General features: G+C 47.1%; 1 protein-coding gene and 1 long non-coding RNA gene across 10 annotated transcripts; one reads left to right on the top strand and one right to left on the bottom strand.

The window, feature by feature from the left end:
* Nucleotides 1–818: 818 nt before the first annotated feature.
* Nucleotides 819–22,728, top strand: Lubel (Linear Ubiquitin E3 ligase). 9 transcript variants are annotated; one of them, XM_076783142.1, is made up of 21 exons: nt 819–934; nt 4,280–4,369; nt 4,556–4,954; nt 6,158–6,358; nt 6,644–6,871; nt 7,034–7,506; nt 7,580–8,784; nt 9,463–9,719; nt 10,189–10,284; nt 10,553–10,693; nt 11,162–11,518; nt 11,595–11,778; nt 12,324–14,062; nt 19,408–19,605; nt 19,813–20,091; nt 20,166–20,255; nt 20,348–20,504; nt 20,755–21,085; nt 21,681–21,806; nt 21,907–22,075; nt 22,414–22,728. In XM_076783142.1, exons 1-21 carry the CDS (start codon nt 929–931, stop codon nt 22,441–22,443), a joined length of 6,756 nt encoding a protein of 2,251 aa, XP_076639257.1. In that variant the 5' UTR covers nt 819–928; the 3' UTR covers nt 22,444–22,728. The 9 variants fall into 9 exon arrangements, with proteins under 9 accessions (XP_076639257.1, XP_076639265.1, XP_076639264.1 ...); XM_076783140.1 differs by lacking the exon at nt 819–934 and adding an exon at nt 4,000–4,197; XM_076783146.1 differs by lacking the exons at nt 819–934; nt 10,553–10,693 and adding an exon at nt 3,997–4,197.
* On the bottom strand, nt 8,500–19,245 carry LOC143351544 (uncharacterized). Its single transcript, XR_013081760.1, has 2 exons — nt 18,784–19,245; nt 8,500–9,240 (listed from the first exon to the last, which is right to left on the bottom strand). It is a non-coding gene; the product is annotated as an uncharacterized LOC143351544 (long non-coding RNA).
* Nucleotides 22,729–22,759: the final 31 nt, after the last annotated feature.

Consider the following 22,759-nt stretch of genomic DNA (forward strand, 5'->3'; position numbering starts at 1 on the left):
CGTGATATTTGCTCTGCATCGAGCGAAGGAAAAAAATTAGTGACGGAATGGTAAAGAGTCAAAGTTTTCGCGTGAGTCGGCATTTGAAGCCCACGCGTGCGCGAATGTTTCTGCGCACGTGGGAAGTAAGTTGTAAGCGATGATGCAATGTGGATATAATACGGATGCAAATATATGTCGGTAACGGCTCGCATATAATTACACCTTACTGTATTTAGTTTTACGACTATACAACTTCCAGTCTGAATGGTTCACCTTTCCAGCGCCAGACTTTCCTCTTTTCTTGTCCAATAAAGGAATCGCTACGCGCGAATTTTTGCTTTTGACGTTTCTTTCCTTCAAGATGACGACGTAAAAGATTAATTTGATGGAAACTAGAGACGGTAGGAAAAACATCTATCCGACTATTTCGTGTAAAATTTAATTCTCCGTGAGATTTGTTTAATTTTCTGAAATACGTACAATTAACGTATAATAGAAATGAAGAACAAAAAGAATACTAGGGGTGACATCGTTATTCACGATTCAATCTTGCTAAAACACAGGGGCGCTTAAAAACGATTGGAGAAATGTGAAGAAGGGGAGTGAAATTTGGATTGTTGCGTTCGTTAACCGTCGTCGGAGTAAAAGAGGACGAAGATGCCAATATATCGCAGCGTTCAAATGACGCGATTCTCGAGTGATTCCTCGAGGTGTGCCAGGCTCTAAGCAGCGTTAGCACGCGGCGTCGCGATATATTTACGCGAACGGGGAGACTTCGGTAAAACGGTGGCAGCGGTCCAGCAGCCACGCTACGGAAATAGATTTCGGCTGCGGCAATGCAACAGCTCCCCTGAAGACGAGCGCCGCCGAGGCAGTCGGAAGCAACCAGTACCGTGACGACCAGTTCCCGAGGAAAACCGGAGAAATCGCCTCCGCGAGGTCCCACATGAATGTGAGTGCCGATCTTCCTTTCACGAGTGCGTTATCCCGGTGGATCGCAAACGCTTCGACCACGGGGCACACAGTGCGTCTTTTGTTCTCCGCGGCGGGTTTCAATCATGGTGCATCGGCCTGGAAGTGTTCGGGCGCGCGTCTTCCTCTCGATCCCGTTCACCGTGAAATCCCTCTCATTCAACCACGGACAAAACGTTATTCGAATAATGGACGACGAATAAAACCACCCGTTAGTTCGTTCGACGGGGCCACTTTTTTCCCGTCTACCGTGAAATATAACTTTAGTCCAAATTATTCGATTAAACGAACCGACGATATCCTTGTTTTTTTCTTTCGGTATTTAAAACCCAAATGGCAGTGTGAAGTTTGTTCGTTACGGAGAACGCTCGCTTCGAGGCCGAATTTTGTTGCTATTAATAAGTGTGTTTAAATATGTTGGAAATATATTCTAACAATTAATCTACCGTTGTAACGATCGTAAAATTGTGAATCACCGAAGACGACCCCAAGTTTAAAATGCTGTGAATTTTTCGTTATTTCTAGATGAACGAACAAAAATGTATTAATCTGTTACTTTAATAAGCTTTTGTCCGTCTCCGTCTCTTTCTCGAGTCGGAGAATCGAACTCCCTTTTTCAATCTAATCGAGACGCCAATTAGAAGCGTGGACGAGATTTCACCGAGTTTTACTTTCGCGAGAGGAGACAAAAGACCCGTCGTAAGAAGCACAATCGATGCCTCGTTGCGGATTCTCGTCGCGGAAGTAGCCAGGGGAATCCCACACGAAGTTCCGCGTTTTGTCCCTGTACGCCGCAAACCGGAAACGGGGAGATCGGTTCGTTTGCGGAGAGGACACGCGATGCTGCACCGTGAGGCGCCACGTGACGCTATCTGGAATCTTCTTCAGGAGGAAATTGTGAAGGGAATAACTGCACATAGACGGATAGTTTAGTTGTATCAACAGTTTTCAACCCTAATTATTATAAATCGTACACGATCGGACCTTACGTTCCCCTTGATTCATGATTCGCGACACGTGTCAGTGAAACGATCGTTTGTTTTGAATAATTTATTTCAAAAGTGCCCAAGAATCGCTAACCGGAATGTAAATTCGATCGACTCCTGGAATCGTTTTATAACGAGAAAATCGAGGATGATGTGCACGATATTACACCGCGGGGGAAAATATTATTGCGTAGTTGGAAAAATGTTTTGAGAAGAAACTCTAGCGGCGGAGGCTAGAACTTTGGAATGGCTCCAACTTTAGCAGACTTTTGCAACTTCATCGAGAAATAGTGCCCCGCGAAACGCGCGAGCCTCTATCGAGACGGATTAAAATTAACGCTTCGCGGCAATTAACGCAATTTTTTTTGATCGTACAATCTTCGTCACCAAAGAGGACCGTTAAAATACGAATTATTACGATGGATAGCCAGTCATAGGTATTTTTACCTTCAATGGGAGGTTTCTCCAGTCCAAACTGGATTGATACGTGTCCGTAACGATCGGGTGCGTGCGTCTAAATTTATAATTCTTGGAAATCGAGTGCTTTGTTGCTCTCGTGGTGGACAAAATAGCAGCATAGAACAAAAGAGTCCGAACCATCGGGAAGAACAGAAGGGGTAAACGTTCTAAAGATACGTATGGCTCTAATTCGAGGATCTAATTCACGCGTGTGGAACTCGCGCGGCAACGCCGACTGGAATCGCGGATAGAAAATTATCCGTCCATCCTAAGGCGTTCCCCTTCGACGCGCGATCGACGATACGCACATCACTATGCAGAACGAAGGAGGCCACTCTTTTGTTCGTAAATAAATTAAATTTTCCCGGTCTACAAATTTAAAAAGAAAAGATTTCATCTTTTGACGCAACAGTATCAATGTTCTCAGTGAAATCATACAGAAGTAAATGCATAAATCTTTTTTAAAAAGTTTAATCGAGGCGCTTCTTTCCGCAGTAAATTAATTCCCAAATTCCTCGAGCTTCTAACATTACAACGTATTTAACATTCCTACGAAATGACCGGAAAATCATGGCTAATGGGGTGAATTAGGTGAATCCCTATGATATAAATGGCCCGGTTGTACGAATCCACTTGTCCCCTGACAGGTTCATGGAAAAGGAGCTCTCCAGCGCGTCCATCCCTCGAGAAAAGTGGCGCGAACGCGATCGAATTGATTTGAATTTCATCGTTTTGTCATGGTGAAATCGCGCGGAAATTTTTGCCACGCTCGAACATCGGAAATATTCTCCATGGAATGTTAACGTAATCCTGATGGAAAGGTTGAATGAATGGTCGGGCATAACCTCACGGTATTTACGGAATTCCCGCATTCGTGTCAACGCGAAGGAAATACAGCGTCGCGTGTCGTTCGGCTCGATTTTATTTCTAGACGCGGAACACGACTTTTTTTCCGAACCGCAAAAATAGATTCGATTTTGGCTTCTTCCGGCCGATGTATCGACCGCGTGACGTCACGCTTTCTCGAGGACCCACTCGAAAAATCTCGATTCTGCATCATCGAAATTACTCGGCCGCCTAAACCAAGGTGCGATGACATGAATTCACGCATCGTTTGGCAGTCGTACGCGAGTCAACGACGCTGCCAGCTTGTCTCGACGCCTCGATTCGAAATTCCACGTAAAAATGCGGCACGCCGATAAACAATACCTACAATGTCCACTGCACAATCGTTGAAACGAAATTCGAAACGGTGGAGAATGCACCACGGTGCTAGAAATGCAATTTGCAGTCGGAAAAAGTAGCGACACGTGTATTAAAACAGTATTTGACAAGTCTGTCTTCCTATGAGTGCTTTGAATTAATAGTTTGGGAGACATGGTCCTAAGAAAAGAACCAGAGAAAATGATACGACGAAAAATATAGTCTAATAACGGTTGAAAACGGCCAACGTATTAATATAAAGTTAGATTAAATTCTAAGATCTCCCACCACCACTTTAGAAAATACCGTCCTAGATAAAAGAGTATTTTTGGCGGGCTCCCTAGAGTAGAATGAACTTCTTCTTAAATATAATTAAAAACTATATGAATCACGGTCTCGTTGGAATGATTTCACACGATACAGCGATGCCTACTGGGTACACGAGAGAACGTGGTATACATTTTACAACCGTACTGGGAAAATCGTAAGCTGACTCAGGAAACGCAGATCTAGATAAGTCGCGTGACCCCAGAATGATTTCATCGAATGCAGCTGTCCCGATAAATACGAAAAGATACCATAATTTATGTGCTTGGTAATCTCAATCAAGTGACGTAAACCGTATTTTAAATCTGTCGCCATTGAGAGTCATTTGACTGCGACTTTTTCTATTGCAGAACCCGGGAGCTGAAAAATGGCGCCCGATGGCCATTTCGAATCCATCGACCCGGTTGCGCATGGCGAGATCCATGCCCCATTGGGTGCTGGTGCGTACGCAAAACATAGTAATTTTATAAAACTATTCGCCTTTCGAAGGTTAATTTTTTGTTTAAACTTTACGTCTTTCTCACTTTACATTTTCTATAAAATTAGAGAAACATTAAAAATCCACTTTAGATTGGAAGAAGTGGAGTCGATTGTTCCCTATTTTTGAAATAGAACGTTCCCAACAGGCCCAGCAACAGAAAGAAGCGGAGCAGCGACGACGACCACCGACCCCGCCGAAGATACCGCCGCCGTCGCTCTCCGGGGACTGTGGTGACCCGGACTACGAGATCATCGAATTTCCGACCCGACCGCAAGCGCAAAAGTCCTCGAAGCCGATCGCGAACGTCCTGAAATGCGTCCTGTGCGGCACCGAGAACGTCTTCGCCCGCTGCGACAGCTGCAACGGGAACTACTGCGAGGCCTGCGACGACATGAACCACAAGCATCCCAAACGAAAGAGTCACGTCAGAAGAAGGATCCTAACGGACCTTGCGACGAGAACTCGGCCGCCGTTGCCGCCGAAAGGGGAAAACGCGTTGAATCCGCCCCCGATACCGCCGCCGCGAAGAAACCGCAAGACTCAGGTAGGATGCATTCTGGCCTGAGGCTTTCATCCCTTTCCGTGAATCTTCTTCCAGGACGACTCGACCTTAGGTACCGCGCGTTTCCTCCAGACTGTCCGGAATCGGATCAGGGGATCGCTGAAGGATTCGATTGCGATCAGCGGAAACCAGGTTGCGAGAATCGCGAATCCCATTCTATGAAAGTCTTCGTCAATTTTTCGGCTTAGTTCCCAGTTCCATTAGTTTACGGAGGATCGACGGTAGCCAACAGCCCTCCATCGATTATCATCGATCTTTGTAATCCTTCCATAGTTTTACTTCCGTCGGATTTCCGACGACAGCGACGAGTCGCAACTTTGTCTCCGGCGATTTGAATCATTGATCGACGTCGTCGTGCATTCGTAGATGTTTATCGTTACACGTTGTTGGTTGTACGAGCATCGAACAGCGGCCAGAGTCGTCTCGTAGAAAACGTCACACCGAGGCAACGAAGATTGTTAAAGCGCGACAGTCGCAGGGAGCCTCGATTGCCGTTCAAGATGCTGTTCGCCCGTTGCGCAGAGAGATTTTATTGTATATTGTCGTTGGTACATTTTAATACACCACGTTACCGCAAAATGAACACCACTGCCGTATTCACTGAACCCGTTTCACTCTTTCACACATATTTGGACGAAGTAACGGCGGGAAAAGACGAACAGGGACGTGGCGATCGGTTGCACGCTTGCGTTTCTCGCGACGGTGAATATGGCAGAACACGGTTTAACACGGTAATACTTCATCGTTCACGACCCACGATCCTTTTCACCGTTACTGTGTGCTGTCCCGCAATACATTTGTTCTACACTCATTATTTTCAGCGCGAATTTTCGATACGACGATCACATTTTATGATTTCGAAGGGAAACATGTCTCGTTTTCTGTATGTATTTATTTGAGTTGCGGGTGTACCTCACCCTCGTCGAGGACCATGATTTCATTCTGTTCACTAACGCTTTGTTTACGATCGATTTAGCCTAGCCGCAATTTAATTTTAGCACCGCTTCAGCTGCGACAGGCACTCCACCGAAGACGCACCGTTCTCTCTTTTTATTTCGATTTTATTTCACGCCGCCCACGCAATCGCAGTAGAAAACCACATCCGCACAGTTCCTCGACAACGACACTCCGAGCTCTGTTCGGATCAGCTCGACTGTGTAATAAAGTTCAAGTTTCCGCGCTTAGGCTAAATCGACGCAAAACCAGGGACCCACGAATCTCTCCTTGATCGAGAGAGTCGGCAGCTTGAAGCGAACACTTCCGAACACGACCAGGCCGCTATCAGCGACGCTCGACGCGAAAACAGTGTCGAAATCCACGCAATCGGTGAACGCAGCGTCCGTCGAGGGACCTGGATCGGGCACCGACAAAATGTCCACCCTCCAGGTAACGTTCACCCTTCAAAACGCGACACCTCGGCTGGTACACGACGCAGGTTTACAGGAGGTTTATCAAAAACGATCGATCAACTGGTCAGACAAACCTGTAAACGATCCGTACACGGTTCACGTTTACGGAAGGTTTGCCCGCAGGATTGGTCGATTGACTCGCGAAACAGAATTAGGATAAAGGAAGACAGTCGATCGAATCTGCGGCTAAACGTTTGGTTTAAACCTCGATCGTGTATGGGCCGTTTACGAGAGACAGGAAACATGAACTGCGAATCTTCAGGAAAGGTACAGGAAATATCAGGAAGCGATGCGAGCGCAAGACGCGAATAGGAGAAGGCACACTTCCGGTGACATTGCCAGAGACACGTTGAACACGAGGCCGATGAGCATGGGCAGCCCGAAACCGGCGCCAATGGTGCCGCCCCCGCCACCCCCGAGATCTATGATACAGTCGGCGAGCGTTTGCGATTTATCGTCGCCGCACATGTGGAATCCCGGAATGCACCAGGTAAATGGAACACCTTACCGAGAGGAATATTCAATTTTTTATCATTTCTTTTCCCTTCGAAACGATGAGGAGGAATAATAAATACCTTCTTAAGGATACGACGAATTTTTCTAGATAAATCTTGATAGATGGAATGATCGACAGAGAACGAATCTGTTTTAGGCCCAATCCATGGCTCACCTAGGTCCAGGGGGAATGCCAATGATGTGGTACCCGCCGAACGGCCCATGGGACATGACCATGGGCGGTTCCACCATGAGTCTGAATCATCCAGCGATGTGGGGCTACCCCATGGGGTATCCTCCGTCTCAAGTACTGCCGCCACACTACCCAGGCCCACACTCGAGGCCCCACAGCCCTGCCAGAAGTCTGAAATCGAGCAGGAGATCGAGAGCACCTTCGCCGGCGCCCAGTCTGAAGTCCAGAAAATCGTTGGCCTCCAGGTCGCGGTCCAGAAGGTCCCAGGGATCGCCCTCTGACGCAAGTTCCGAGGACTCGGGGGAATCTGACTTCGACGACAGACTGTCCCGCAGCTCCAGAGGCACCAGGCGTGGCAGCGTGTCCAGGAGCACCAGACACAGAAGCTACCACGAGGATGATGGATCCAGAAGTCTGTTGACCAGGAACCGTCGCGAGTAAGACTTCGAAATTTTAGACACTGATTGTTAGACACTGGATGAATTTATGGAAATAAACTGACTCTTTCAGGCGACTGATGTCCGAAGAGAGGATGCCCAGCACCGAGGATCAATGGTCCGACACCCATTCGAGCAAACGATTCTCGACGCCATCTAGAAATTTCGACGAGCTACAGAAAAACACTCTGAATGCCCGCAGACGATACGACCAAGACGAGCGCAGACTATCGAAGATGGATCCACGAATCGATCGCGTGCAAAACGGCAGCTACCGCGACCGACGAAGGCGCAGCACCGACGACGACGAGTCCGATCGGAAGTCCGCCCTACCCGTGAGAACCAGAGTCACCAGCTCCTCCGACGATCACTTCGAGAGGGTCGAGGTTTCGCCGCGAAGAGCATCCTCCGTGAAAAGGGACACGAGGCTGGACGATCTCGAAAGAACCTCTCGCAGGGATTCGCGAAGATCTTCGATCGACAGCGACGCGCAAACTTCGAGGAAAACACCGTCTCGAGAGACGGTCGCCAGGAGAAGCCACGAAGTCAAGAAGCTCGACAAAACGGAAGATGAAAGCGTACGAACAACGACGAGGAGTCAACGGAGTCGCGAGCCCTCGCGCGATCGAGAGACGTTGCAGAAGAGAGAAACTTCGGTTAAGAGAGACGTTTCCGTCGACGATACGGAGAAGTCACCTGCCAGGCGAAGTTCCGTCCGGTCGTCGTTAGATTCCGACGGTCAGAGCACACGGAAGACACCCTCCCGCGAGGATAGGGAAACCGAGCGACCTAGTAGCAGAAATCGGGAGTCCGAGAGTCGAGAAATCAGACGTTCCGTCGAAAAAGAGAAACCGAGTCAAGAGATCTTGCAGAGGAAAACGGAAAGTCCAACCGTCAAACGTCCGGAAACAACGATCCCGCTGGAAACGGAAAAGAAACGTGAAAAAGACAACGTACCGTCCAAAGGTGTCCAAGAGGAGCCTCCGATGATGGAGATCCCGAAGGAGGAGTGGGCCTGCGAGCATTGCACCTTCATAAACAACGTCAAGGACCGCGTCTGCGTGGTTTGTTGCAAAACAAAGAGCAGCGCATTGCCACCGAGCACCGAAGATACCTTGGAGGATGTTCCTGGCGGTTTCAGCGAGATCCCCAAGAGCGAATCCGCGACGACGTCCAGCAACCTCAGTAACCCCAGCCCCGACCTAGAGAAAAGGGCGAGTCTGTTAAAGATATCGAACAGCGAAGAGAGCGGCGACAGTGGATCCATGAGAAACAAAGGTAGAACTAGGCGCAAAATCAGCTTTTCGTTTGGCACGAAATCTTATCAGTGATTTGCTATCTACCTTCGCCAGTTACCTGTTGCCTTTATATCCGACTCCAAATGTGTCTTCCCCTCGTCCCGGTCCGCAGAAGCGTTGTGCGTTTGTCGATCTCTCCTTTCTCTTTTTTTTTTTTTACAAAAAGATGAACGGATTGTCCCTTCTCGATGTATACCCTTGGATGAATAATAAAGAGACATGCAATCTGTTTCGTACGCAGTACCGGTGGGAAACCAAATGCATAGTCGTATTTGAAATGAACTCTTCCTCGTTTCTTTCGTCCCTCGATCATGTCTGGTACGTTATTATTCATTCAAGAGGAGCTAGTTTCAAGCACGGGCGTGCATTTGGCTGGTGTTCTTTCCGATCCTGTTGGAAACTCGTGTTCGAAGTCCGTTCCGTCCCGTTGTGCATCCTGAAAATTGAAATCCGAATGAGACTGCTCGTTTTGTTCCCGTCTACGGTTCGAGGTTTCGAACGTGCCAGATCGTTTAAACATTTACATTTGAATAGAAATGGTAATAATTGCTTTGTGATAAAATTGGGCTGCAAAGTGGGTGTGGTGTTTCGAACGTCTGCGACAATTCGTACGAACGTATTAAATCGGAAATAGTGACGCAGTGACTTGCATTTACAGATATCGCGAGAGTGGAAGATACGTCTGCAGTCGCGGAGAATTCGCTTCCGGAATCCTCGTTGGTAACAAAAGGCGCGACGCCATTAATGGCGAACGATGCGTCAGCGGCTACCGAGAGCACGCAGGACGCTTCCTCGAAAATAAACGGCGCAGAGCGTGCTCTGTCGCCGATCAAACGACCCACGCCCGGGAAAATCCCAAAAAGCCATTCGGTTTCCACCGGAACGTCCCCGCCGCCTCAGAGCATTTCGACTCAAGTAAGAGTTTTTCTTTAACACGTTGAACCCTGCAACACTAACACCTACTGCAAACAAATCGGTGATACAAATAGTTTCGAAGAGCTACTTAAAACTTCAGTTACAAAATTTCAAGTGCACAATCGTGTCTCCAATAAATTACACAATTCATTCCGGGTTTAAAGCTTCGGTAGCAAAGAGTTTTACAAAAATAAATTGGCGTTTCGTCCAGGTTTTGCTGATAAACTCGTCAGCAAGACTGACTCAGCAAACTTTGCCACGCAAGAAACATCACATTCGTGTACGGCGTCTGATTTTTGTTCGTTTTACGAAGCATCGAAAAACAAAGTTTAATAATTTTTATACGGGCACAAAAACGTTTTAAACATATATGAATAATATAATATCCACGCGAGGTTCAACGTGTTAAAAAATACGCTCGCTTCGACGAAAGGAGGATTCGTTACCGGAAAAAACACACGGCTTGCAGACGTACGACTACCTTCCAGCGAGAGGAAACGCAGGATTCGTGAGGGCAGCATCGGCCTCGAAGAGTCTATTGTACTACGAAGACAGCGACCCGGAGGTAAAACGCATGATCGAACGAAAGGCTCGATTCGATCCCTTTCGAAGGGCAGTTTCGTAATTTGAATGCTGTTATTTTCAAAACTTGTATTCGAGCCACGTTATTGGCAAAAGGGGACCTTTGGAGAAGTTTGGCGAAGTTTGACCGCGCTGGTCGGTCTTCGTACGAGCAAACGGTGCCCTTAAATGTTTAATGGCGCGTCTCGAATACGGACCCACGAACATAACAGAACGGTTTAATGGAAGGAACGTCGGAGCGTCTGTTCCAGGAGCAAACCAGGTTCGCGAACAGCCCCGACGACCTATATCCTCGCCAGGAGCAGTATTTGCAACAGCTGATCGGTGGACCCAGCAGAGATCGAACGAGACGGAACTCCATCGACTCGACGCACCTTTATTATCGTTCCAGGGTAAACTTGACGCCTGTCCCTACGGGAATCGTTGGTTTCTAATCCTCGGCCTAATCCTTGTTCTGTGCTTAACAAGACTTTAGTTTGACGTTCCGTAGCCTCGGTGTGAACGTAGGCAGGATTACATCCAATGTACGACGCTGCGATATTTACCAACCCTTTGCCCGCAATTCCAGCGATCTTGCGCTTACGTAGACAATGATCACCGAGCGTTGATTGTTAATAATATCTTTGTTTGGATCAGTGACGATTTACACATGGTTTTGTTAGACTAGCGTTTAAGCCTGTAACACTGTTGTTGGTATTCGATTGACTGTTAATCGTTGTTGTTACACAGAAGGCATCCTAGGACGATCACGCCCCTTATGAGTGAGTCCGTTTCGTCGATCCTGCATCGTATCTCGCCCCCGCGTGCTCGCGTTTCAACCCCGATCGATCATCGACGCTCGTGTTAATTTCGTGTTACAGGAGCCCAGTCAGCCCCGATACCTCGAGGCGGCTTCCAGTTCCCAAGGAGTTTCAACGTTGACGCGGCAAGGCTTGGAGATCGTCGAACTTCTACGAGAAGCCGAGAGACACGGTTATTCCACCGACGACGTTCAGGTGGCTTTATCGCAGGGCGCGAGCAACCCGATCGACTGGCTCAAGGCGCAATGGCCTCATTTGGTGGAGACGGTGCAAGTTCTGGCAACCACTCACGGCAAAGAGCTGAAGGAAAACAACGTCGGGTCGCTAACCGGCGCCGAGGCGAAAGAGGCCTTGAGATCGGCCAAGGGCGACGTTTGGAACGCCGTCGCCGTCGCGATTCAACGCCGACAGCAGAAAGTAAGAGTTTACAAAATGTCTCTGTTCTCCGCGCTGGCGTTTTTCGTTCACGAGGAATATGAAATCACTTCGACAGTGCGAGGATATAATGAAGAAAGGTAACTTCGCGATGGCGGAAGTCGTGAAAGCGCTCGAGAATAACGACGGCGCCGAGGACGCGGCATTATTCGAGCTACAAAAGAACCAGCTCAAGCCGTTTTTGATGAGGATCTGGGGTCCTCCGGTTGGGGTGGAGAACGACGAGGCTGCACCGCGGGAAGGTCAGCGAATCTTTCACACACGTTACCCAATTTTTTCTCTAAAGGTGTCCTTTCTAATCACCATACACCAACGCTTGTAACAAAGGGACACAATTTACACGGTAGAACCTTGATTCAACCCCATTTAGAACATTCAAGGGACAGGGAATTTTATATGATCCTGCGTGTGTTAACGTAAAGACTACATTTTCTTCTAATTGGTTCTCTAAAATCGAGGTTCTACTGTAATTTGCATAGATTTAATATAAGGGAAACCATCAACAGATACACTTGGGAATCGAATCTGGGTCTCTGAGATTTGTAGTCGAATACTTCACCACTGTCGCCTAGACTTCTTTCTACTGTAGAGATAGTATTTTTAGTTATTGGTAGACGAGACACGAATCAATTGACGCTTAAAACGATCGATGAATCGTAATTATGAAAAGATTTGACAATGTATCCCGTTCTCTTTAATTTCACGGAGGCTAGAACATCCCCATAGACGGTAGAAACGTATCCTCGAAGCAACCTAATAGATTCCCAGGCGAACGTGATTGTTTTAGATGCGGCAGGTGCGGTCGGTGGTGGAACGTGTGTTACCGAACAGGTTTCCAACGTGTCGGACTCAGAAGCGAGGAAGCAGGTAATGTCACCAATTGTTGAAAATTTCGTGGCGTTGCAGGCCGACTTTCAAAAGCAACTGGCAGCCCTCAGACAACTGACCGATAACTGGCAACACGATAAAGACCCCCTGAACACTCTCGGTAATAAGCCTGATCATCTGTGTGAAGGTAACGCTGACGATCGAACCGTTCTAATCGATAAAACTCTGGTCCCAAGGGCCGCGCTAGACCTCGATGTAGCCGAGGCCATTAAAGCGCAGGAGAAACGACATTCTATCGGTCCCAACGGAGAATCCATGCAAATAACCTTAGACGAAACTAAGCTATTGCAAACGTCAGACGATACCGCGGTCAAAAAGTCCCATTCGCCTGTAAATCACAATCGAAATATAATCGAGGCAGAAACGCAACAGGATTTACGTAATGGAAATGTAGAGGAAACTAAGTCGTTGCCAAAGTTGGACGATACTGTGACTAAAAGATCCCTGATTACTGAAAATCGCGATCCAAATGTAATCGAGGCAAAAACGCAACAGGATTTACGTAACGACAATGTAGGCGAAACTAAGTCGTTGGCAAAATTGGACGATGCTGTGATTAAAAAATCTGTGACTACTGAAAACAACGAGCAAAATATAATAGAGGCAAAAACGCAACAGACTTCGGACTTATCGGAAAAAGCAGACGAAAAACAATTGCCAAAATCTGACGTTACGACTGAAAATCGAAAATACGATCAGGTCGCTTCCGCGAGTTCGGTCGAGGTAAAAACGCAACAGGCTCCGAGGCTTGCGGAGAACTTGTCGGAGCGGAATTCGCGCGACGAGAGGGTGGAAGAGATTTCAGAAATTGATAAAGACGCGGAGAATCGATCGAACGAGTCGCGAGGGAAAAACCTGACCGAGGTGAAGGATGAAAGCGCCGATGACAGGACAGAAAACACCAGCGTCGAGAAAGATAAGCCGTCGACGGGAGTAGAATCCGAAGCGAGTGACGCGAAAGAAACTGTAGAACGAACGAAGAATGCCCGTGAAGTATCCCGGACGAAACTCGACGAGACACTTCCTCCGCGTGTTAAAGAAACCGAGGAGACTGGAGCTCCTCGTCAAAGGACCGTAGAAGGAGATAAACCTTCTACTTTACCTGAAAGCTCGAGCTCCCCTCTGCAATCTAATCCGTTGGAGGATGGTTTGTCAGTACGTAAACACGCAAGCCAAGATTCGTTGAACCAGAAGGCGATCGACGCACCGGAACAGCATCCTCAACAACGGACGATCGACTCGGAACTCACGAACACGACGGAAGAGACGCGAGAAAATAAAGAGTCGAGAAACTCGAAGCCCGAGGAGCTACAATCGGCGTCGATTACACCGGAAGGCAGTTCCTCGACGGAAGAAGCCCCGCGGAAAAGTAACGAGACGCACGTAGCCACGGTGGAGGCGTTGATATCCGCCGTGAAATCGCTGCCGGAGCAATTACTGGGTCCGTTCATGTCGGCGATGCAAAAGCTATCGCCGAGGAGGTCCGCGACGGAGACGGAGAATGAGTCCGGATCCCTCGAAACTCTCGACGAGGACGGTTCCAGTAAAAATAAGAACGAGAAAGAAGCTGCCGCGAGCGACACAATGGAGTCCGCGACGACCACAGCCGTCATCAAAAAGCTGCAGGAACTCGAAACGGTACGTACGAGTGAAAAAGACGTTGTCGCGGTTGGAACTAACGCGAAAGAGAGGATAATAGAGACGCCAGCGAGCGTGTGCCAAAGAAAATTTGACGGTAACGAGGTCTCGGAGGAGCCGTCGAATCACACGGCGGAAGCGGCGCCATTACAGACCGGCGAAACAAAAGGGGCGACGATAGCCGCGAACAACGCGGTCGAAGTAAGTTTGCAAAAATATTCTTCCGAAGTTGCAGTCGACGCTAACGGAGCCCGAGAGGACGCTGGTGGTGTTGTTAACAGTCCTGCAGGCGACGAGGCGAGCATTTTTAAAGCTGATTCACCTCATAGCGATCACCACGAAACGAGCACGCATTTAATCGATACGCAAGACCGATCGATCCATACGCAATCATCCACAAAGGAAGCGAACGGCTCTTCCGTGAATAATATCGAAGATTCTCGGCCTAACAATGCAACGGATAGTATCGCGAGTCGCGATGAAATCATTGGCACGCAATCATTGTCGAACGAGACGGCGTTTCCGGCAGGGAGTGACCCGGGAACGTCTGTTTTCATCGAATCATCCGACACGCGAATTCAGAGCAGCGACGATAACGGCGTGGAATTAATCGAGGATAGTTTAGAGTATAGAAATTCCGTAGAGATTGTAATTGCCGCAGAGCTTGAATCACGCGCTGGCGAATCGACTAATTTCACTGTAACACCCTTATCCCTGGCTTCCGCTTTCGAGGCTTGCTCCGTTTCCGAAGTTTGCGAATCGGAGGTTGTTCCTTGCACGATAGATCACGAAATTCTTGAAAAGGATTCTGTAATTATTACGCAGGGGATTCTTAAAGATTTGAACATTCTCGAGGAGGCTAAACGTATTTGCGAAATTCCCGTAGATAGTGAAATTTCTCTTTTTAAAATTTTAGAGAACTTTGAAGTTAATGGACAGGATAATTCCGCAGCTCTCGTCAAAGAACTTTCCGTAGATCCTGAAACTTTTGTCCCTGAAGTCTCGGAAGATCCTGTAAACGTCACTCGCGAAATTTCTGTAGCTCCTGAAACTTTCGACCACAAAGTTTTCGAGAATTCTATAGTTAATGCAGAGCAAATTTCCAATAATTCGAAAGATCTCCCAGAAGTTTCGAAAAATTCTAAAAACGACGGAATTGTTATAGATCCTAAAACTTTTGTCCCAAAAGTCACCGAGGATTCTAAAATTATCAATAAAGATACCGAAATCGTTGTCGAACGCGTTTCTCAGGACCCTAATCGCGACGATATTATTTCTGAAACTAACGTACGTAAAATTCCCGAAAATTCCGAACAGCTTGTCAAAGATCTTTCAAACGATTCTGAAAAAGCACGCGAGAATCCGAAAACCCAAGAAGTTTCTAACGAATCCACAATAGATCTAGACGCTAGTGTTCAAGAAATACCCAAGGATCCCCAAACGGAAACCCACGAAGTTTCTGACGAACTCGAAGCGATTGTTCGTGAAATTTCTGAAGATCCCGATGCTCGAGAATCATCCAAGGATCCCAAAAGAAAGACTCCTAAAGTTTTCAACGAACCCAAAACGATTTCCGAACTATCCAAAAGTCCTTTGCACGTGTCTGAGAAAGTAGAGCAGCCTATCACTGTAGCATGCCACATTCCTCAGTCCGGTGACAGAATCGATAATCGTCCAATAACTTCCGTAAGTAAGTCGCTCGACTCTGAAGAGAATCTTGATCGTATCGACGGCCGATCGGAGACAGAAAAAAGTAAACAACCGGTATCGATGTCCACCGGGCAACTCAATAAGGTAATGAAAGACGTCCCTTTGACGGAAGTCAAAAATGATTTCCCAATTATAGAGAAACAGGATTTCGACGAGACAGAAAGAACAAGTAATTCGAAAGACGTATCAAAGATCGAGAATTCTCCGTCCGTGGCAGACAATGGAAAGCTTCCGACATCCGTAGAGCCCTTCTCGATATCCAACAACGTCGACGCAAATAAAACCTCTGAAGCACTCGCGGATACAGAATCGGCAATTTTAACTGTTTCAAGTGACTCTCGTATTACCGGGTCGTCGTCGAGCTTGCATACTTTGGACGCCGAATCCGCCGTTAACAAGCTAAATTCTATAGATACTAACAAAATTCCGGAAGTTCTTGTCGATCGTAATAACGTTCTCGATACGTCGCGCAATGGGTCCAACTCGGATACAGAAACTACCTCCGAATCGAGTTCTCCCGTTACGATTCTTGAAAGTTACTCCGACTCTAACGTGCCTGAAAATTTTAACAAACCTCTGAGCACGATCGCGAGGGACTCGAACAACAACGCGTCCGATCCGGCGTCGCGCGATAGTGTTTCTAACGAAATGCAAACCGTTAAAGAATATTCTAATTTTACCGTAAACAACGGTGTCTTGGAAAACTCGAACGAAAGTATGAGGGAGACGGATGATCAGGCTGTTGGAAATCTTGAGGTGCCACCTGGGGTGCCGGAGATCATAGAGATTCAAATAACCGAATGTCCGATGATTGTCGTCAACGATTGCGCGCCGATAAAACCGTTAGAGACTGCGTCTGACGTAACGCCGCTCGCAGATATCGAATCTGTAAAATTGTCGACGGAAAGTCCGGTCGAAAAGAACGAAACGACTTCTAGAGAAAGCGCGGAAGCGGTTGAAAACGACGTAGACGATGCAAGCGGAATCGATAACAGCGTTGTTCCGAGAACTGCAGTTAAGGAGAGATCGAAATCTCCAGGCAAAAAGGTCGCCAGAAGGAGGTCCCCCGTGAAAGTGATCAAAAAGCCAACCGGCATACCAAGAAGAAATTTCGGAAAATCGAGCCCGAAAGGCGCGATCGTCTCGAAAGCTAAAGACATCGCGGTTGAAATTGCTCGCAGATCGGTACTTCCGAAGCAAACGATGGCGAAGAGGGAACCTATGGCGAAGGAAGTCCCGAGAAACGTACAGTCTACTATTAAAACGAGACCAAACCAGAAATTTCCGATTGTCGGGGTCCAGAAGCAAATTTCCAAAAGTTCGAAATCGTGCGTGGCTGCAACGACAGGAGAGAAGAGGTTGAAAATTTTGCGTACGATATCGAAGGGCTGCGAGCAGATCAAAAACTCGATTATTCCCGTGCAGACCAAGGACAGGAACGCAGGAATTTCGAACGAAAAGAAGATGGAGGCTCCCGCGTCGAAGCCCAAGGCTTCCTTCTTTTCGAGGATTCCCGTGTTCACGGCGAGATGCCGTCCCGTGCAACAGTCTGCCAACAGTGCGAATAAAACGCCACCGAAAGCGACGTGCCAACGGTCGATGAGGAAAACTAGTTCGTCTGGGAACGCTTCGAAGTTAGAAACGCATCGAAAAATCGACTCGAGTATAACAGTGGATACAACGAGGCCAGAGGTTTCCAAAAGTAAAAAAATTACGAACGAAACTAACGAGAAAAACAAGCCTACGATAGAGGAGACGATGATTAAATTAAACGAATCTGCTTCGACTGATTTAAATCTAAGCGACACGAATTCTAGCGAAGAGTACGAGGAAGACTCGGAAGTGGAGGCATCTTCTGTTTCCGATTTTGAGAGTGCAACAGAGTCCGAAATATCGAATACGGATGCACAATTGTCCGATCAGAGTTTCGTGAGCATGGAAGAATTAACGGACGCAGAGATATTATTGCAGGAGACGATCAACGCGATAAAGGCTAAAATATCGGACTCTGAGTTCGAGAGCGAGGACGAGGATGATGTTAAAGATCAGGAGGACTCGGATCGTACGGAAACACGCGTGAAATTGGACGAGTCTAACGTTTTGGAGGCAGAGGATTCGTCTTTGGAAGAGGAACAAGCGGACGATGTAACCTCCGAGGACGACGAGACTTTAAAGGCTGACGATGTTGATCCACGCGTCCGCAAAACGACCAACGTCGTTCTTCAACGACCACCGGTTCCGGGTAACCACAGAACTAAGAAATTAAACAGTAACGTTAAAAAGACACCGAAGAGCGCCAAGTTTTCCAAGAGTCACTCGTCCTCGAGGACCACGACGATCTCGAAACAATACTGGGACACAACGGATTCGAGCGACGCGGTCGTAGAAAAGTCTTCGAGACCGAGGAAGAAGCTAGAGACCGCCAAAGTCGAGCAAAGTAAAACGGATACGAGAAACGGGACCAAAACGACGAGACGCGGAAACGAGAAAGGGATTAAAGCGAGTCGTAGAGCTAGCGTGGGCAGTGATAGGGGGTTGGATCAGGGAGGAACGTCGAAAAAACGGTTCTCCCTGGTGGCCAGTTGTATACGTCGGTTCGAGGGCGAAGAAAAGACGGAAAGGGAATACGTGGAAAGTAGAAGCGGCTACGTGACGACGGCTGGGTCTCCCAAAACGGAGAGGGAGGTCAGTAAACGTCAGTTGTCAGAATCGCTTGTCGACCGTGTCGGTCCTCGACAGGCCAATGTCTACAAACAGCTCGAAATATCAAGCGAAACTAAACGAGAGAAACAGTATCGAGATACCCGACCGAGGCTGTCTTTAGAGTCTTAACCCGTTTTCCTTTTAGTTTTATATTTGTTACGCGTTCCCTCTTTTCACCAGGTAAGTATTTCGCACTTTGTTCTTTGTATCGTGGCTAATTTTTGGTGTTACATACGTAAACGTGTTGTTTGTTTACCCGCGAGAGAATCGAAATATAATTTAAAGTATTCGCTAAGGTATGTACTTACATACGTGTTTCCGTATTCGCATCGAAGGCACACCAGGCAGTTTCGACCCCGTATACACAGTTACTCCCACTCGTATTCGTACACTATAATGACGATTCTTGTATCAGTTTAAAAAAGAAACAAGTTTTCATTATTTATAGCGAATCACCATTACGGTGTACGAATACGAGTGACTGTATTCCATCGTCCGATTGCTTCGTCGCAAGGAAAACAACTTCTTAAGATCGAAGCACACGCGTCGTTTTGATTATTCACTTTGCATACATCGCTCGTCGCTGATTAACGCATTAACGTTCCTTAATCATTCTTTCCGGCACGCACGTAATAATTATTAATATCGCGGTCACGTTCGGTCACTGTCGAGAAGTATCAAGAGCTCGTTTCTAGACGTTGGTGTAGTCTCTCTGTCGTTCTTATGCATGTCACTTTCCCTTCGCATCGCTCTTCGCACCGATCTCTGTCTAAAAACATACAAAGTACATACATTTGTCATACATTCAACATCATTTGTTAACACTATCGTAAAACAACGCGTTGTTTTTTCAAGTAAACGCGTATCGATCTTAATCTAGCCTCGATCGTACGAAGAGAGGAATCTTGAAAAGTACTTTCTTGAATGCGCAGAGAATAGCTCGCCGTCTGTTGGCGGAAGGCAAAGCGTCGAACTACGACCAGGCGGAAGTCGCCGCCAGTTTGTTGGCCCTGAAATTTGGCGATGTTGAGGCTCTCCACGCGGCCAAGGAATGTTCCAGCGTAGAATCGGCTCTGGCTTTTCTGCAGCAAGAATGCGAACTCTGCACGGGTCGTTTCGCGATGAGCCAGGTGAACAGAACTACGTAAATCACGTAGCGTCTAGTTTTCGACGGTAAAATAATCTCTGAAACCATTAATGCTCGTCTAAAGGATGATGTATCGGTTCGTCCTTAATTTCTGACCAAGTTCATCTTACATCCGTGATCATAATTGTGAAAGTTTCAATTCTTCCATCCGAGAGTCCAATAATATCGTGAAATAACTTTCTAATTCCAGATGATATCCATGTTGAAATGCGTGCACCGTTGTTGCAACGATTGCGCGAAGAATTACTTCACGATCCAGATCAGCGACAGAAACATCACGGACGCTGTCTGTCCGTATTGCAAGGAACCAAATCTGAAGGATGCGACCGAGGACGAGGTCCTGGAATACTTCAGTAACCTGGACATTCAGCTGAAGACACTTTTAGACCCTCCGATTCACGAGCTGTTCCAGAGGAAGCTGCGAGACAGAACGCTGATGCAGGATCCCAATTTCAAGTGGTGCATTCAGGTGTTCCCTCTGCACAGAATATTCGATACCCTTCTATTAGGTAATCGGTGTATAATGTAGGTCGTCGGTTTCAGTGTTCGAGCGGGTTCTACGCGGATCCGGATCAGAAGCGTTTGATTTGTCCCGATTGCCGATCGGTTACGTGCGCCTTCTGTCGAAGACCGGTACGTGCACGCGTTGATGATCGCTCGAAAATTAAGCGAACATTACGCAATGGCGCGCAAACATCCTTCTCAACCGGTGGTTTCACTTTCAGTGGGAGAAACAGCACGAAGGAATTACGTGCGAGCAATTTGCCGCTTGGAAAGACGAGAACGACCCGGATTATCAGGCCGCGGGCCTAGCCAAGCACCTGGCGGACAACGGCATAGATTGCCCTAAATGCAAATTTCGATACTCCTTGTCCAGGGGAGGTGAGATATAGTTTTATTAACATACCACATGCTCCGATGTGGTCTCTATTAACTACAATTAACCCTTTGCACTCCTCTGAGGGGGCAAAAAGATGTTTCCTTGGAGTCTTCACTACCTATTTCGTAACAGTGTTTGAATTAGGTGATCGAAGAGAAGTCCTCGAGTGCAAAGGGTTAATATTGTCAAATTGACGGACGAATCTAGCGTTACTACGACATCGAAATTTAAAGATCACGAACCCTGGCGCAGGTTGTATGCATTTCACGTGCAGCCAGTGCAAATACGAGTTCTGTTGCGGTTGCGGCAAGGCCTTCATGATGGGAGCGAAATGCTCGGTGAGCCAGTACTGCGCGAAACTGGGCCTGCACGCTCATCATCCTAGGAATTGCTTGTTCTATCTACGCGATAAGGAGCCCGCGCAGTTGCAACAGTTGCTCAGAGATAATGGGATCGAGTATGACACGGACGGTCCGGCCGGGGAGCGCAAGTGCAAAGTGCAGTTGCAGAAAGAAACTCCCACCGGTGTTGTAGACGCGGTATGCAATTCAGACGTCGTCGAGGGCCACGCCGGCTTATGCAGGTAACCCGTTCGTTCCCATGGAACTCTGAGCGCGTTTCTATTATTAAAACCATCGTTTTTATTATTTAACGGTTTCGTTTACGAGGGTAGCATTAAACTGCCGCGTTCAAAATGTCCGTTCCTACAGTGCAAAGCAAAGATAAAAGAACTCCATGCTCGGAGTACTAGCGAGGGAGGTACTATTCTGAAAATTGCTAAAAAAAACACTAAGAACGAGTGAAACAGAGTGTAGCATTTAACGTTTGTTCATGACTCCGCGAACAATATCGAGGGAGTACGTAATATCGGAATATTCACGATTTGAATTTGAACACTGTCGTCGGTCCATTACGAATTCTAGTTACATTCTCCTCGACTTCGCTCTGTATATTTTAATAAACGAGCGGGGGGTCGAAACCTTCGCATTACTCAAGATAGTAATCTCAACGCGTCTAAAAATTATTAGAGAGATACTACCATCTAATTACTGTAATAGTAATTTGTTGACGTACATAAGAATTTTTGAATCCCCTGTCGGAAGACCAAACTTGTTCGACCCTATTTCCTGATATGCATTTACGAACGACCCTCTTAACGAATCCTTCCGACGTTCAAGGATCCATTACATCGAATACCTAATCCGAATAATCCGGAAGACCCAACTGGAGCCGCTCCCGTTGCTAAACGTGGACGACCTCGAAACGTGCGTGAGACGCGCGGGGTCAAAGTTACCCCCGAATTGGTATGGACGCGATCCCGAGCATTACAGGAGAGATTTGGCCGAGGTAAACTGAGAAGCATCGTGCATGGCATGACTAAATTCTGGGTACTTTTCCCCGCAGGCAGCACTACATTGAGTACTTGGCGGGCCTGGTACTGAAGGGCAGGCTGGACCCGGTGGCAATCTTTGACTTGAACGATGCCAAGCAAGAGCTGCGCCGTCGGGGAAAAGTTCCCCCTGCGAAGGACCAGGAAATGTCCGAGCGGGATTATCTCGAGGCGTGCATTCAGGTGACTAACAACTCCTCTCCTCTGCACTCCTGCCCCGACACACTGACCGAATTAACAAACACGAAATGCATGAAAGCGTACCTCCACGCACGACTTTCGCAGCCGAAATACCGCGCGCACGCATCCCAGCGACGTTTTCTAAAGAACGAAAAGACGTGCTCGAGAACAACCCTTTAACGTCCAGTATTTTTGTCTACCGATTTAGAAACCCCCGCGAAAAATAAGGTCTGGAACTACGCGCTAAACAAATTACTTTTTACCAACGACGGACTTTTGAGCTTTAAAGAGATTTCATTCGCGGTATTCGATGCGATACATGATATCCAAATTTTTTACAGGTGGTGCGAAAGGAGATTCCATTGGAGTGATAGAAGAGAAGATTAATCAATATTCGACTTTGTACGCGAGACTCACACATTTGATGCATGTGTTGTATAGTGTATTTATTTTATTATGCAGACAGCGATGTAGAGAAGAATTTACAATTGAAGTAAACGAAGATTATAAAAGTTGTGTAGTATTTGATGTAAAAAAAGAAGTCACTCTTATGGGTAGGAGAGGAGTGGTAGAGAAATTATAATAAAAGAATGTCGATTGTTTTGTAAATGATGCGTGTTGAATATTTTTAACGCAATAAATAACAGTTTATAGTATTCAAAAACTTTTATAACAATCCGTCAATAA

The sequence above is a fragment of the Colletes latitarsis genome, chromosome 2 (genome assembly GCF_051014445.1).
Source record: "Colletes latitarsis isolate SP2378_abdomen chromosome 2, iyColLati1, whole genome shotgun sequence".
In the NCBI taxonomy this organism is placed as follows: Eukaryota; Metazoa; Arthropoda; class Insecta; order Hymenoptera; family Colletidae; genus Colletes; species Colletes latitarsis.

Excerpts from the sequence above, each read along its gene's own strand:
- Lubel (XM_076783140.1), top strand. Across the intron at positions 8,785-9,462 it reads TGGATCCATGAGAAACAAAG|ATATCGCGAGAGTGGAAGAT; the intron begins GTAGAACTAGGC and ends TTGCATTTACAG. Across the intron at positions 21,086-21,680 it reads GGCCACGCCGGCTTATGCAG|GATCCATTACATCGAATACC; the intron begins GTAACCCGTTCG and ends CCGACGTTCAAG.